Source organism: Ictalurus punctatus, chromosome 12 (assembly GCF_001660625.3).
Source record: "Ictalurus punctatus breed USDA103 chromosome 12, Coco_2.0, whole genome shotgun sequence".
Classification (NCBI taxonomy): Eukaryota; Metazoa; Chordata; class Actinopteri; order Siluriformes; family Ictaluridae; genus Ictalurus; species Ictalurus punctatus.
In genome coordinates this window covers 5,646,004-5,663,710 of record NC_030427.2, presented here as the reverse complement: position 1 = coordinate 5,663,710, position 17,707 = coordinate 5,646,004, and the positions used below count along the sequence as shown (strand labels likewise).

Below are 17,707 nucleotides of genomic sequence, written 5' to 3'. Positions count from 1 at the left end.
CAATTTGGACATTTTCACTTAGGGGTGTACTCACTTTTGTTGCCAGCGGTTTAGACATTAATGGCTGTGTGTTGAATTATTTTGAGGGGACAGCAAATTTACACTGTTACACAAGCTGTACACTCACTACTTTACATTGTAGCACAGTGTCATTTCTTCAGTGTTGTCACATGAAAAGATATAATCAAATATTTACAAAAATGTGAGGGGTGTACTCACATTTGCGAGATACTGTGTATATATGTATGTGTGTGTGTGTGTGTGTGTATGTATGTATGTATGTATGTATGTATGTATATATATATATATATATATATATATATATATATATATATATATATATATATATATATAAAATGTGTGTGTGTGTATGTTTGTAATATAGTTCAATTTATTTTACTTGTGTCTTTCCAGGAATGGTACAAACGTGTGTGTGACTCTGTTCAAAAATGTGCCTTTGATCCTCATTTTTTTATATTGTGATTATATTGTGCACTATGTTGTAAATAAACTACAAATAATAAACATTCTTTCTTTTAGTCTCCTCAAATTCTTTCTTTCGCTTTCCACAGTGGCATTCCACCTTGATAGACCCATTAGGGGGTGAGTTTTTATCTGCCCAGGTGTGAAATACATCAATATTCATGGACATTGACACTCCCTTGCATACAGTGTCACTCAAATGTTAAATCAATGCATTGTTTATGTGAATGAATAAACAAGATGGTTTTCACAACATTTTGTAACAAAGACTCAAAAGGGAAAAAATATTTAGTGTATTTTATGACCCTATCTTGTTGTCTTTATTATCTCAGAAATACAAACATGTACACCTATTATTATAGCACAATTTATGCTGAATATAGTGTAATGAGCCATTAATATGTTATAAGTATACCTGAAATAAAAACAAATGTCAAGGCATGTCAAAACATTTCCAGGACCCAAAAAATGCCTGAGATTCTTGAGGGTTAACACATCTAGATGTAAATATCATGAAATGAAAACTGAATTTATGACCTATCGTCTTATATTCATCTTTTGATCTCAAACCAAAATGACTTTATAGCAGGAACAATAGAATTGGCCTGTCCATCCTAATCCTTTCAGAAGGGACTGTATGTTGTTAGGGTTATTTTCTAAAGATGTAAAAATGAAAATAGACATTTCAGAAATATAACATAAGCTGGTAAGTCCATTATGAAACATTGAAATACTGTATAGTTTTGGATAGATTGTGTTTTGTGCATTTGATTTCATTAGTACAATACGTTTCATGAATACAATGATATAATGAGAGATAGAGGTGATGCCACTTGAAATCTGTGAGACAAAAGAAATTAGCAAACAAAATGCATCAAAGACTCACGTTCTAAGTTCTGAAACACATGAGCTAAATGTGAGCAGGATGTGAACACTGATGCTTTTTTTGTATCTTAAACTTATATTTACAACACAAGAACCTGGTATATGAGGTAAAAAAAAAAAAAAAATAGTATACCGTATGTAACATAAATTTTGCTTTGAATCACTTTGAGCACACCGCCTAAATTATGCAGGCTATGCGTGTATCCAGCAAAAAGGCTCCCACATATCTCAAACTGTTTACTTCTGGGGTTTTCTGCATCAATGGTGATTCGCTAACACAGAGAAATACGATGATGCAAGACTGATGATTCGTCATTTTGTTTAGTAGCTGACAGCATTTGCCTGATTAGTTTTATGACTTGTTAGAAAATTTAAGAAGGATTGTGCAAAAATCCATAATGCCAGCAATTACCACTGCACACAAAAACGTAAGTATGAGCCAGTTTTTCTCAGTCTTTCTCAGTCAGTTTTCTTCTCAGTTTTTCTCAGTCTTCCAAACCTCAGATTGTTTAACTAAAAATCAAAAACTGACCACAAGACTCGTCCCACCACCTACTTGGAAAGGGCAGTTTATCCACCACCTTGTGAACTACAGTTTGTAACTGAAGCTGGCCCAATCTTGCTTTGTTGGTTCAGGTGAGAGCTTTGCAGATCAATGTCTTGGAAGCTCCTGTCACTTTATCACCATATGAATATCTTTAAGGCTCACTGCCATCAGTAAATATGCTGGAAGTGTTCCTACATTTTTTTGTTCAACATTTTTTTCAGTAAATATATTTCCAATGAGGTTATTCACATGAAATTTTCACCAGACATCAGTATTAACTCAAGAAATCTGGAAATATAAAGAATTCACAACATTAAAGTCCATAAATAAAGTTATGTGTAATAAAGAGGGATGACACGGGGGAAAAAAGTATTGAACATGCTAGGAAAAAGCAGTTCTCGAAGGCAAGGTACCAGCTTAAATCTGTAAGTATTTATACGTCCTATCTATGCAAATTAATAATGGGTTAGTAAATTGATGGTCTATAAGAGGGCTTTTCGTTACCAAGGTGTCACATAAGAAACATACAGGGGCGGCTGTGCCTCAGGTGGTAGAGCGGGTTGTCCACTAATCGTAGGGTTGGCGGTTCGATTCCCGGCCCACATGACTCCACATGCCGAAGTGTCCTTGGGCAAGACACTGAACCCCAAGTTGCTCCTGATGGCAAGTTAGTGCCTTGCATGGCAGCTCTGCCACCATGAGTGTGTGTGTGAATGGGTGAATGAGACACAGTATAAAGCGCTTTGGATAAAAGCACTATATAAGTGCAGACCATTTACCATTTACATCTCATGATAGGTAAAAGCACTCGGTCATCTCCGTCACTCCACCATGCACAGGAGCTCCTTGTGAGATTTCTGACCAAGGAGTCAGAAGAGTAGTCCAAAGCCATGGACCTCTCGGAAAGCGCTCCAGAAATACTTGGTGGCAGCAGTTACCATCGTCACAGAGAAAACATTAGGCAATGCACTCCACTGCTCACCCTGCAAGACTCCATTACTAAAGAACAGGCATGTCAAAGCTTGTTTAAAGTTTTCTACAACTCATTTGGACAAGCCTATTAAATACTGGGAGAATGTAGTCTGGTCAGACGAGAGCAAAATTGAACTTTTTGGCTGTCATATATACACAAAAGAGAAAGAATATGATGTCAAAGTTTGATGTGGTAGTGCAGTAGGGTGTGAACATTGTAGATACAGCAGCAGATTTGAGTGGAAATAAAGTGGCAGTGCAGGGGTTGGTGAACGGTTCTGAGATGAACAGGGAACAATTGCTGTGGACGACAGGGTGGGGGAAGATGTTTGATCTTTGGGCGAGTTGGGGAAGAATGGTGGGTGTGAGAGTGGAGGAGATAGTGTGCGGGGGTCTCATGCTGAACCTATTGAAGGACAAATTCAACTCGTTGGTGATTTTAACAGTAATTTGTTTATATGTTCTAATCTGATTTCATTTTAAATTACCTGCACCTCAGCAGTTTGTATCCCACCATCAAGCCCAGTGAATCAGACATTTCTTTAACATTAAGTTGCTTATTTGCATCATTTGTATTTTTTAGCAAATTGCACATGATACTGCTATACTTTATATAGCAGTCTGTTGTGTTTACTGCGTCTTACTTCAGCTCTTTCCTATGCAATTATGTGTGATGTAGAAAGATTACAGAAACATTATTAGAAACATCACACTCCCTCCATGCAACAGCTGTGGCATTACCATTCTCATCTGCTTACAGTAGGGTTAAGGCTAGTAACTGTGAAGGCAGAGCAGATGTCTCTTTTCTTCCATGCTGGAAAAAATGGTATTTCAAATGCATTGACTGAGAAATGAGTAGACATACACTTTCATTGTAGCCCATCTAGATAGACTGCAGCATAAGTGTTCCCAATTTCCCATTGCAACACCTAAACACACTTCAAAGTAAGTGTTAGTGATTGATTTTTAATAGACCAAGTTAAAAAAACTACAGGACAAATCTAAAAACCTAACAAATAAAATAAATATACATTATCATGAATTCCTAAAATAAAAAAAATAAAAATAAACAGGAATAAAAAATGGCAAACAAAAATAGCATACTGCACCTTCCCAACTTAAGTTACACAAAAAGCTTGTCTTTGCCATGTAGAGTGTAAAGACATGCGATAAAGTAAGTAGGTTAGAATATCTAACCATTATAATATCTAACTATTATAATCAGTTCTTACACAAAGAAAATCTACTCTCCATTGACAAACAGTGAGATAGAGGCAAAGTGGAAAACTGTTCTATGGTCAGACGAATCAAATTGTGAAATTCTTTTTGGAAACCATGGATGCCGCGACATCTAAACTAAAGAGGAGAGGGGTCATCTGGCTTTTTATCAGCACTCAGTTTAAAAGCCTGCATCTCTGATGGTATGGGGGTGCAGCAGTGCCTATGGAATGGGCAGCTTGCACATCTGGAAAGGCACCATCGATGCTGAAAGGTATATACAGGTTTTAGAGCAATATATGCTTCCATCCAGATTCCATCCCATCTTTACTTCTGAGAGACTCTGCCGGTTAACCTAATTATTTGCTAAATGTTCCTCCAGCTGTTTCTTTTTATTAACACTTAATTTTCCAGCCTTTTGTTGTCCCCGTCCCAGCTTTTTTGAGACTCATTGCGGCCAATCAAATTCAAAATTACCTTATTTTTTTCCTTAAAATGGTACATTTCCCCAGTTTGAACATTTGATATGTTTTCTATGTTCTATTGTGAATAACCTATGGGTTTATGAGACTTGCAAATCATTGCGTTCTGTTTTTATTTACATTTTACACAGCATCCCAACTTTTTTGGAATAGGGGTTGTAGAAGTAAAGCGAGAAAGAAAAGAGCCACATCAGCAAAAAAATTACAGACATCATGAGATCGTTGTAACAACTAGTTCAGTACAGCAATGCACTCAAATCACACAATGTCATTTATTACCTTAGACTGCTTTTCTGTTCATTCATGAGTGAAGTGTCTTTCCATCCTGATTTTTTTTTGTGTCTTTTCTTTTTTGCAGCTGTTGGAGCAGATGCGGGCCAACAGGGCAAGTCTGAAGCCGGTGCAGTTGCAGATGTTGGAACAGCTGGAAGCTCAGCTCTCAGCAATGCAGTTGGACCAGCAACAGGTTTACAAATGCTTTAACCATTGCACTTTGCTGGAGTTTACACCCAGAAAGAATACACTTTGTGAGACTGCATCTGATAAAAGGCTGCATTGTTTATTAAAGGAACATATTGGAAGTGGCTCTGCTGCTATGCTCATTATATTTCTAGTGTAAAATACCACCTTGTTCTTCGAGCAGTAAACATTCAAGTGTAGAAAAATAACAAAATAAAAAAGTACTTAAAAGTAATTGAAAACATGAGTTCCTCTAATCATTTTACAATATATGGTCAAAAGTATGTGGTCATTCCTCTTAATTATTGAGTTCAGGTGTTTGAGCCACACCCATTGCTAACAGGTGCATAAAACTAAGCAGATAGTTATGCAATCTCCATAGAAAAATATTGGCAGTAGAATGGGTCATACTGAAGAGCTCAGTGACTTTAAACATGGCACTGTGCAATATGGCAAGATGCCACTTTTGGCAGAAAGTCAGGTCAAAAAGCAAATCCAGAATCATAGAAGCATTAAATGTGTTGTACAAGCGTCATTTATATAGGTCATCCGAGGACGAAGGCAAACTTTTTCAGTAAAGGATTTGTGATTGTATGGACCAATGTGGGGAACGTAAATGTGCATACTTACGGACTTTACTTATGGATTTTAATCACTGTTTGTTCAGCAGGTGTCTAAAGCTAACAAGTGTGTGCTTCCTTACGATGGAAGCCTAAACCATAAATCACAGTACAGATAAATGGCCCATGAAGTTCTTGATTGAAGGCGATAGAATTGCTATGACATTTCAGCGACATTTGTGGTCTTTTATAATTCATACCAGAGTAATCCATACCACTGGATTTTAGTGTGTTTTTTATTGGAAAAATGGTTAAAGTGTACAAACCCTGAAGTGTAGACATGAAACTACAGATGTCATTTTTTACACTTCAGACTGATTTTCATTATTTATCAATTTCATAAGTGAAGTGCTTCTCCATTTTTCATTTTTGCCTCTGCACATTCTTCAAAATGGGTGAATATTAGTAAATAATAATACAGTCTGTCATCAATTAGTCATTTAGATTTTAGAGCCCAAAACAATCCATTTTATAATAGCTATTATACCTGGCAATTTTATTTGTATTGAAAATAGCATTTCCAAACACACTCATACAGGCTATGAAATTTTATTTTTGGCCTCTATTATATACGGTCATGAGAAAAATAAGTGCACCCCATGGAAATTGTTGATATTTCTTTTGACATATTTGGACAAGCAAACATTTGATCCTCTTTGAAACCGTGCCTATTAATAAAGGTGATACATGCTATGAAACGACACATACAATTGACATTTTGTAGTAATTTTCATAATTTAAATGAACAAAAAACAGATCAGTCACATGGAAAAAGTAAGTGTACCCTTATATTTATCATACATTCAAATATATTAAATTAGAATCAGGTGTTCAAGATTGGGTGGCAGTGAGGTTTGTGGTGCCATCATGCCAAGATCTAAAGAGTTCTGTAAGACCTTCAGAAAAAAGGTTGTGGATGCCTATGAATCTGGCAAGGGATTTTAAAAAAAATCTCCAAATTATTTGAAATACATCATTCACTGTAAGGAAAATAATCTACAAATGGCGCAGATTTCAAACAGCTGCCAATTTGTCCAGGACTGGCCGTTCCAGCAAATTCAGCCCAAAAGCTGCAAAAAGGAAGTCTCAAAGAACCCAAAAATTTCATCACAGGATCTGCTAGTAAGTCTTGCAACTGTTGGTGTCAAAATGTATGCTTCTACAATCTGAAAAAGATTGCACAAATTTGACCTGCATGGGAGGCGTGCCAGGAAAAAGCCTTTGCGAGACTACAGTTTGCCACTGAGCATTTAGGCAAAGACCAGGCCTTTAGGAATAATGTGCTCTGGACAGACGAATGAAAGATAACTGTTTGGCCACAGTAACAGCAGACACGTTTGGTTCAGACGATGAGACAGCTTTTCAGGAGAAGCACCTCACACCAACTATGAAGTGGTGGAAATGTTATGGTTTGGGGTTGATTCGCTGCCTCAGGGACTGGACAGCTTGCATTCTACTATGAGCTTTGATTCAACTATGAATTCTGCATTATATTAAAGAGTGCATGAAGATAATACGAGGCCATCTGTCCAAAAGTTGAAGTTGAACCGAAAGTCGATCCTAAGCACACTAGCAAATCCACCAAGGAGTGGCTCAAAAAGAAGAAATGGAGGGTTATGGAATGGCCTGGCAAAGCCCGGATTTGAATCTTAATGAAATGTTGTGGGGGATTTGAAATGGGCAGTACATGCAAGAAAACCCTCAAACATTTTGCTACTGAAAGAATATTTCATGGAAGAGTGGTCAAAAATTCCATCAATCCTGGTGGACAATTATGCGAAACACCTACAAGAAGTTATTTCTGCTAAAGGGGGCATCACATTTATTTATATTTCTGTTCAATTAGAGATTGAAAAGGCTAATTTTCCTTGTGGTTTTGTTCAAGTATATCAACTTCATTAATAGGCATTGTTTCAAAGAAGATTTCCATGGGGTGTACTTATGTTTTCACATGACTGTAGCTAAGAAATTGCCCACAATACATTAAAAGAGATTGATTGTTGTTAACAAAAGAAGTTCAAATGCTGTGTAGCATGTTGTCAACACAGTTCAGAGTTTAAAATGCATAGACATGCTAGTTGATGGAATTCTCCAATGCCTGGTTTGGGTTAAGCAGCTAACTGGGTTACTATTTTTTTCTCACTCCTACTAGTACAGCACAGCAACAGGCAGGCTTGGTTAACTGTCTCATGTAAATCGTAATGTAGTGATGTTTTATGTTGAGAAAACATGTATAGTAAGTTTAATTTAACTTGTTTCTTCATTCCTGAACTCAAATTATGTACCATTATAGCCGGTGCTCATAGGGACACAAATAATAAGCTAGTGGGCTACATTAAACCAAGAAAAGTATTGTTATATATAGGAAGCACACTGCAATAATTCTCATTATTGCAGTATCTCTAGTTTGTAGCATTTATAAACATTCAACCAGGTGGTGGAGGCATTATGTTTTTAGGTTGTCCGTCTGTGCATCCATCCAAGATTCTCATTGATACAATATCTCAAGAATGAGTGCTTGAATGTGTGCAGGACATATGTGGAATAAGCACTGTAGCCAGCAGGGGAACTGATTAGATTTTGGAATGGATCCAAACAGGGTCAAGGTCAAATATCTGAAATATTTTTTCTTCAATAGCTCCTTCCATCCTAGACATCCCAGTCAGTGCCATTGGCATCGAGTTCTGTTTGTTTTTCCTGTTAATGTAATGAACCTGTGCAGGTAGATAGATGAAATATTTATGTTCAGATCCTTTATACTTTCTGTATATGTTTGTTCTACCTGTAAAGATGGGACAGAATGCAGCTGGGAATATGCAGGCCCCCCTCTCCAATGGCCCCACATCTGCTCCTTCACTGGCCCATTCCCGCAGACCTGTGCTTCGCCCCCTCTGTGCTTCTCAGCTGCTGGTCAACGGGCCACTCGCTCCTAGCCCCCAACCCCCCTCAGTTGTCAATAATCACACACAACGACCGGGAACCAATGGAGACGTGCCTTACCTGCACTCTAATGTACTACCTCACAACTGCACAAGCCTGGGTGATGGGTGTAAGAGCCAGCATCTTAGTACCACTCAGGTTTGTGTGGAGCAACTGCTGTTCTAATGCAGTGGAATTGTGTTCCTTGAGTCTTTTTATGGAATTATGGAATCACCACACTTAGAGGATGCTCATCTGGCTTTTTTACTTTGTAACAAATAAACAAATCACAGATATAATACAAAGCAATCTTTGTTTAATAGCATAATAACATTTATAACATAATAGCATAATAGCAAATTAGTCTGCAGTTAAAAGAGTGCACTTACAGACCTTAATGCGCTGTTAGACTTGTCTGATTGAAAGGAAACAAGGCCTCAACAAGAGAGTTCTCAATTGAAACAATCAAAAGGGAGCAAGAATAAACAAAATGGGAAGGTTATATAAAGGAAAACTATGCCTTGAAAATAGAAAATGGACAACAAAATAAAATGGGCAGAAACAGGATGTTTGTGACAGAACTGTAAGAAGTCAGCTAAATGAAATTGGATTTACATATAGAAAAGCCAAACGAAAAGCACCTAAACAGAAGAAAATAAGGTTACAGAGGGCTAAAGAGAAACAATACTGGAGTGTGGATGATTGGATGAAAGTGATATTTAGTACTGCATTGACCAAGGAGATGATGCTGGAACTTTTGTCTGGTGCCGTTCTAATGAATCTTATAAAGATGACTGGCTAAAGAAAACAAATACTTTTCAACACTCATTTATATGGGGTTGCATTTCAGGTAAAGGACCAGGGGAGACCTCAACAGTCAATGCACAGGTGTACGCTGAAATTTTTGCCAATTTTTTTATTCCATCGATAGAAATACAATGATGCTTGATAGTTTGTGAACCTTTTAGAATTTTCTATATATCTGCATAAATATGACCTGAAAAAACATCAGATTTTTACATCAGATGTTTGTGTGTGTGAAGTCCTAAAAGAAGACCAAGAGAACCCAATTAAAGAAATGAGACAAAAATATTAAACATGGTAATTTTTTATTGAGGAAAATGATCCAATATTACATATTTGTGAGTGGAAACAGTATGTGAACCTCTAGGATTAGCAGTTTAATTTGAAGGTGAAATTAGAGTCAGGTGATTTCAGTCAATGAGATGACAATCAGGTGTGCGTGAGTGCACAGTTTTATGTACGGAACAGGGCTCTATCAAAGTCTGATCTTCACGACACATGTTTCAGGAAATGTATCATGGCATGAACAAAGGAGATTTTTGAGGACCTCAGAAAAATAGTTGTTGATGCTCACCAGGATGGAAATGGTTACAAAACTATATTTAAAGAGTTTGAATTCCACTAATCCACAGTCAGATAAATTGCGCACAAATGGAGGAAAATCAAGATGACAGTTACACTCCCCAGGAGTGAAGACCAACAAAGATCACTCCAAGAGCAAGATGTGTAATAGGCTGCGAGGTCACAAAGGAACCCAGGGTTTGCCATTCACAGATATGTAATAATTGTCTGTGATAATTTTCCCCAATAAATAAATGACCAAATATACTATTTTGTCTCATTTGTCTAATTTGGTTCTCTTTGTCTAATTTTAGGAGTTCTGATAATGTTTTAGGTCATATTTATGCAGATTTATAGAAAAATACAAAAAAAGGGTTCACAAATTTTCAAGCATTGCTGTAGGTTTGGTGGTGATGAGGTCATTTTTCAGGATGATAATGCATCTTGCCACAGAGCAAAGAGTGTTAAAGTATTTCTTTAGGAAAGGCATATCAACTCAATGAAATGGCCAGCAAATAGTCCGGATCTCAATCTGATTGAAAATTTATAGTTGAAATTTGGTTCATGACAAGGCTCCATCATGCAAAGCTGATCTGTCAACTGCTATTTGAGAAAGTTGGAACCAGCGTGATGGAAAATATTGTTTTTCATTAGTGAAGTCCATGCTTCAAAGAATTCAGGCCATAAAAACGGCTGAGAAGGAGCAACAAAGTACTAATTGTGATTTTTCTATTGCTGTTGATGTCATAAATTTTTTCTCAACATTGAGTGATTCCATAATTATTTTGTCTACTTGATTAAAATAAAATTATTTTATTTGTTTGATGTATGTTTCACCAAGCCAGAATGTTCAGCTCTTAAACAAAAATTTTGTGTTATATTTGTTTATTTGGCTATGAGGTAAAAAAGCTGAGTGAACATCCTTTATGTGTGGTGATTCCATAATTTTTGCCAGGTTTGTAAGAACTATGACTAGTATTACTGATGCTGTTTTCTATTTTACACAAATAAAATATATCTCTCTGTTTGTCTTTCTGTTTTTCAGGGGCTTCAAAAAGGCCCAGGTTCACATTGGACAGGTCTCAATGGGGAAAGGACACACTCTTCCAGCAGCTGGGCTGATGGTGGCCCTCACAATCAGGTCGGACATTCCACTTCGACCCCTAGCAACTCTTCTGAGTCAGCCGGCAGTCACCTGTCCTCCCCACCCCACTCCTTGGCTTCTTTATCAACTACTTCCGTGCACACAGCTACCTCAGGCATTCCCCTGACCAAAGAGAGCGAGCATGCGCAGGGCAGCTGTGCCACTGTGGCCAACCACTGCAGCCCCAAGTACACAACTGGCTCACCAGATACCTACTCCTCAGGCAATCCACAAGTCTGTGCTCCAGTGATGGGCAAGGAGAGCCTAACAGCAAGCTCTAGGCTTAACCATGTGCACCTGGGTGCCAAATCAGCTGACTCTTCACCCTACTCTGCATTGTCTGCCACTTCGTCCTCACCCCACACCAATGAGCCCACAGGTAACTTTACCAAGCCTGACTCAGTACATGGCAGTGCACAAGGGGCATGTTCTGAGGACTCCCAAAGCCCACTAAAGGCTGAGCCACCTGAGGCATGTCTCAAAGCCGGCCCTCTCCTCAGAAGCGTGCATTCATCCTCCACTGTATCCATCTATCCAACTTCTTCAGACATCCTCAAAGCATGCAGGTAAGTAGGATATGTCTTCACTTATACAAGCACCTCCTTCTTCTGGCAGGTTGTAATTACTATCTAAATGTACCATTTATTTATTTATGGGCTCCAGAATGGTACAACAGAAAAGCATTCACCCTATTATCTGGACATCACAAGTTTGTATCCTGGCGATGCCACAGCCATCCGTGGCCAGGAGTCCAAGAGCGGAAAGTTGACCGTGCTCTCTGGGTGGGAGGGATGGCATACACTTTCTACCCATGGGCATCTGTGAGCTCATATATGTGAAAGAGAGTGGATAGCAGTTTCCTCTGATAGTGTTACACTGCCCTTTGACTGATCATGAGCAACAGTTCAAAAAGATGTGGTTGGCTGGATTTGTATATTAGAGGAAATGTTAGCCTTTAACCTTCTTGGTTGGTAGCCGTCATATGATAGATCTTAGACCCGCACAGACCAGTTCATGTATCTCTACTCTCTCTTGGAGAGCTAACCTTCAGCATATCTTGTTTAGGGCGATTATTGTAAAAATGTGCATTTTTCAGTTTAAAATAAACTCTGCAGGAATATATAACTCTAGCAGGGAGAGTCTAGCAAGGAGATTTCACAGATTTAATTTTCAAAATCTTGGTAGCTGGCATGGCCAGACATAAATAACGTGTCATTTTCACGTTACATAATTTCTGTGAAAAAAATACCAGAAATAAGTGGTTTGTAGCTGCTAGTTTCTATCATTGGCATTTAGTCCTTTTATTTATTTATTATTAATAATTACCTATTAACAAGGTCAGGAGTGCTTGCACAACTGTAGTTGGGACTGTACATAAACCTGTCAAGTTATTATTATTCAATTGCAATAAAATTATATAAACTATGCATGCATATGCTTTATGTTAAACAGCAGCTGAGATACTTGTGGAATTCTTGTGTAGCAACATAACCCTGATAAACAAGATGCTGTTTAATTTTCTTAATTTAAGCCCCCATTCATGTTTTGTGAGCGAAGACATTCGTGGCTTTATCTGTTTGGGAAGCACAGAAGGGAAGCTAAGATGCATCAGAGAAAGATGTTTTGTTGCCCTTCTCCAAAGTCACACAACAGTATTAAAGCTGTGCAACTTAGGGTAGGGCTACAAAATAATCTAAAAGGAAACACATTTTAGATACAACACAATTTATTTTTGTCCGTCTTAAAGCTACAGACACCACTTAATCTGACAGACACTTATATCGGCCAATTTGATAATGTAGCTCATGATAAATCATCAACGCCCCAAGCCTAACACAGATGTCCATACACAGGGCCAGATGTTGTCAGTTAATCTCTGTGTGGCAGTAGAGGAGTATGTATTAATGGAGCTGCATTTTCTTTACTGCCGTTTTGTTTCGTCAGGAAAAAATATGCCACTTACCGACAGAAAGGAAAAAACATAGATCAGAGAATTTGAGAATAGGTCACAGGCTTTCATGTACCTGTGACACACATTATATTTCCTATACAGAAAAAGATGATTGCAGCTCCATTTTTTGAAGAATTGATTTTTAAAATTTTGGCACTGGATGTTATCAGTTGATGTTACACATGTCTGACAGACATTTTTATACAACACTATGCTGAAGCATACTTCCAGTTTCTGCGCCTATGGAAAACTATAAAACAAAAAAGAATAATAATAATAAAAACAGCCATATGGAGTTCAGAAACTGTGGCCGGATGTCAGCAGTTTCCCAAGAAGTTATTTATTATGACAAATGTATCAGTTTCGTTTATAGTTATTCACTACAGCAATAAAAACATTACTTTTAAATCAGAACTTTTTTCTTATTTAAAACCTACCAGTAAAAATATAAACCTGGTTTATTTTTATTCTGTTCTTATTATTCTTATTCTTTAGTTTATTATTCTAATGTCAGGTGGTGGTTGATGTGAATATATTAAAGCACGGACACCAGATGATACCCATGGTACTCAAAGTGTATCAAGATATTAACAAAAAGTTTGTAGACACCTGACCATCACACCATGAATGCTTTTTGTACATCCCATTTCAGATTTATTCCCCCTTTGCTGATGATAACTATTCTGGTAAGTCTTTCCACTAGATTTGGAACATGGCTGTGGGGGGTTAACCCATTCAGCCACAAGAGTATTACTGAGGTCAGGCACTAATGTCAAGTGTAGAGGCCTGGGTTGCAGTTGACATTCCAGTTCATTCCAAAGGTGTGCAGTCAACGTTCCAGTTCATCCGCAAGGGTTCAACATGGCTGAGGTCAGGTCTCAGGATTTTTTTTAATTTTATTGCTTTCCTTTTCAGATAGAATGTGAATTAATGGAATTAGAATGTGAATTAATAGCAACTTTTCAGACCCCTTTGGCGGCCTTTTTTTTTTTTTTGGAAAAAAAAAACGCCTAGTGACAAATGTAGCAACTTTTTGGACAAACCTTAGCAACTTTCCAAATGTCACCAGTACTGTCCTGCAAGTGTGAGGTCTTGCTTTCCCGCTGCACTCTCACCTCTCTCTGTATCTGCTCTGTTTAGCGAGGGTCTGAGAGCCGGAGATTTAAAAATGTCATGGATAACGAGACGCGTCCTTCCTCCCAATTTACATCATTCATATGTGAATGTTTTCAGAATGTAAGACGAATGTAACGCACCATGTTTTACATGTAAAATAGTCCACGTTATTACAGCCTAGTTCTCTTGTTCAAAGTAGTTATAGTGTTCAGAAACATTTTATATCGTTCATGTTCCATACCTGTCTGTTATATAGTTTTACAAAAATTATTTTTAAAAATGACAAGTTATGAAAAGTAACTAAAAAAGTAAAAAAACACAAAAGCAAAAAAAAATCTATCTATCAAAAACAGATATACATATATATATATATATATATATATATATATATATATATATATATATACACACAACATTATATATATATGGATGGATTTTATATAGAATAGATAATCATCATACCTTGTCTCCTCCAATATGTGGGGAGGTTCCACATGATATGGAAAGCTTGGGGGGGGGCTTTAGTTGCAAAAGGTTGAGAACCTCTGTTCTAGACAATTATGTGCTTCCAACTTTATGGCAACAGTTTTGGGAGGGCACACATATGAGTGTGAGGGTCAGGTGTCCACCTACTTTTGACTTTGGTGTACAAGGTAGGTGTACCTAACTGGAAATATGGTATATATTATAATGCAAACAATGTATTTATTTATGAAATCTATCTGATGATGTGTATAATTGTAATATACATTGGCCATCCACTTCTGGCCGTTGTCCTCTGACCTCTTTTCTCAACAAGGCGTTTATACACACAGAACTGTCACTCACTCAATGTTTGTTGTTTTTCGCACCATACTGTGTAAACTCTAGAGACTGTTGTGTGTGTGAAATTCCGAGGGGATCATCAGTTTATGAAATACTCAAACTAGCCCCTCTGGTATAAACATCCATGCCACAAACAAATTCACAGAGATCACACTTTTTTTCATTCTGATGTTTAATGTGAACATTAACTGTAGCTCTTGACCTGTACCTGCATGCTTTTTTTGGAATGCACTGCTGCCACATGTTTGACTGATTAGATAACTGCATGAATGTACAGGGTTTCTTAATAAAGTGACAGGAGTGTATATTATTCAATTATGTTTATAATAGTCTGTTCACCCACCCTAACCACAAAGAAAACATTCTAATGCAGATCACAAAATCCTGTTTTGGTCATGAAAATTGTCTAACTGCATTGGTTTGTAAATATACATTTTCTACTCATGCAGAAATCTTGGAAAGAATGGTCTTTCAAGCAGCAGCATCCTGCTGGATAAGTGCCCTCCACCCCGCCTTCCTCTTCCTCCATCACCCCCTCTGCCAAAGGACAAGCTTAACCCCCCCACACCCAGCATTTATGTGAGTACACTATGACTAATTTGTTATGCTGTATAAATGTAAGCCTTAGCACATTTTGTTTTAAATGGTGACAATTTGGCTTTTGGATATTTATCTGTATAATCTTCACCTGTAATCTTTGCAGTTGGAGAATAAGAGAGATGCATTCTTCCCTCCACTGCACCAGTTCTGCATCAACCCATCCAACCCAGTCACTGTCATCCGTGGCTTGGCAGGAGCTCTCAAACTGGGTAAGATTTATGTATTTGTTTATTTTCTTTTACCCATGCTCATTTTAGAAATTAAACATTTTAATTCCTTAATTATATTTTACAAACACAGACAATTAATTTGTTGTTAAAACAGAGTATGCAAATAAAAATGCAAAAAAAGGAGAAAAATTGGCAGTAATCTTAGAGAACAAAAGGCACCAATTCAATTTTGCATCTTATGTCACCATGGTGTTCCAATTAACCATCTATCAGCCCAGACCTAAGCTTAGCTCAGCATAAAATGAGACATGGAGACATGGTCAGAGACAAGTCATATAAGTAATTTATGCGAGACTTACACAAATATGCGTGAGCAATACAAATTCTATGTTTCAATACAGTTCAATTCAGTTTTATTTGTATTGCACTTTTAACAATGGACATTGTCCCAAATCAGCTTTACAGAAACATATAAATTCAGGATATAGATTTTAAATGTATGGATTTGTCCCTATTGAGCAAGCCAGAGGCGATGGTGGCAAGGAAAAACTCCCTGAGACGATATGAGGAAGAAGAGGAACCAGACTCAAAAGGGAACCCATCCTCATCTGGGTGACACTGGAGAGTACAATTATAAATAAATCTCTTCTATAAATGTGCTAATACTACATGCTGAAATAGTGCAGTTGTGTAACCAGGAAAATTCATTATAGTTTTTACATGAAGTCTGTTTTGTTGAACTTATCCACATGTTCACTAATGGAGACTTGAGTGCAAAACTGTTTGTGGTCATTTCAGTGCTAAGGCTATAATAGCAGTTGTAGTCCTAGCCATCACAGCATAACTGTTCATATGAATTGAAGTCCAAAGCCATCTTTATGGTTTTTAATTGGTACCATTCTCAGTAATCTCAATGACCTTTAGGCTGCACCATGTAGGGCCATCCTCACCAGCAGCATGTAACTTCCAAATGATGAGCACTCCAACCAGAAGTAGGACATCAGGATGGATCAGGCAGGTCCGGAGAACAGAAGGGGTCAGGATAAGCAAAAGTTTTCAGCCTGGACTTAAACATGAACTAATATTTCTGCATCATGTATATTTCTGCATGTCACACATTATATTTCTTAGCAATATTTCTGAGATGAAAGAAGGTTATCCTATTAATATTATCTACATGAGGGTCAATAATCACACCAAGGTCTTTTACTGCTGCACATGATGAAACAGAAAGACCATCCGGAGTAACTATGTAATCAGAAAGCTTACTTCTGGCTGCATGTGTTCATAGTAGAAGTACTTCTGTCTTGTCAGAATTAAGTAAAAGGAAGTTAATAAGCATCCAGTGTCTTATGTCCTTTACACATTCCTCAACTTTATTAAGCTGGTGTATGTCATCCGTCTTTGCTGAAACATACAACTGTGTGTCATCATCATAACATGGGAAGCTAATTCCATGTTTACGAATAATTTGACCCAGAGGTAGCACATATAAAGTAAAAAGCAGTGGGCCTAAAACAGAACCTTGTGGAACACCAAACCTAACCTCAGTATGCACAGAGAAGTCTCCATTTACATTTATTTCCATTTATCTACGAACTGATAACGATGAGTCAAATAAGACCTGAGCCAGGAGAGGGCCATTCCCTTAACACCAACAGCATTTTCTAGTCTACCAAGGAGAATACTATGATCAGTGGTATTAAAAGCTGCACTAAGGTCAAGCATCACAAGCAATGAGACACAACCCTGATCAGAGGCATGTAGGTAAGGAATCTAGCATACAAGTTGATGATTTTGATGAAGAAATTATTTAAATTAGTTTGGTCTCTCTAAGGGGAGTAAAACATTGTAGTCGTTGATCTGATATTGCTATATTATTTTCTACAGGGTTAGTTGTAAAACGGTCTGGTTTTAAATTAATAATCTGAATTTATTTTTGTCTAATATT

General features: G+C 37.4%; 1 protein-coding gene across 6 annotated transcripts in view; it reads left to right on the top strand.

Annotated features, from left to right (window-relative positions):
• kdm6al (lysine (K)-specific demethylase 6A, like) overlaps positions 1 to 17,707 on the top strand; it is a 202,826-nt gene that overhangs the window by 130,048 nt on the left and 55,071 nt on the right. For all 6 annotated transcript variants that reach the window (XR_001814098.3, XR_008397601.1, XM_047158979.2 and 3 more), the window contains 5 exons: positions 4,946 to 5,053; positions 8,457 to 8,744; positions 10,996 to 11,660; positions 15,436 to 15,565; positions 15,690 to 15,795. Coding sequence is in view for 4 of the 6 variants with exons in the window: in XM_047158979.2 (XP_047014935.1) it covers positions 4,946 to 5,053; positions 8,457 to 8,744; positions 10,996 to 11,660; positions 15,436 to 15,565; positions 15,690 to 15,795 (1,297 nt within the window). In the remaining 2 variants the exon portion in view is untranslated. The remainder of the gene's footprint in view (positions 1 to 4,945; positions 5,054 to 8,456; positions 8,745 to 10,995; positions 11,661 to 15,435; positions 15,566 to 15,689; positions 15,796 to 17,707) is intronic.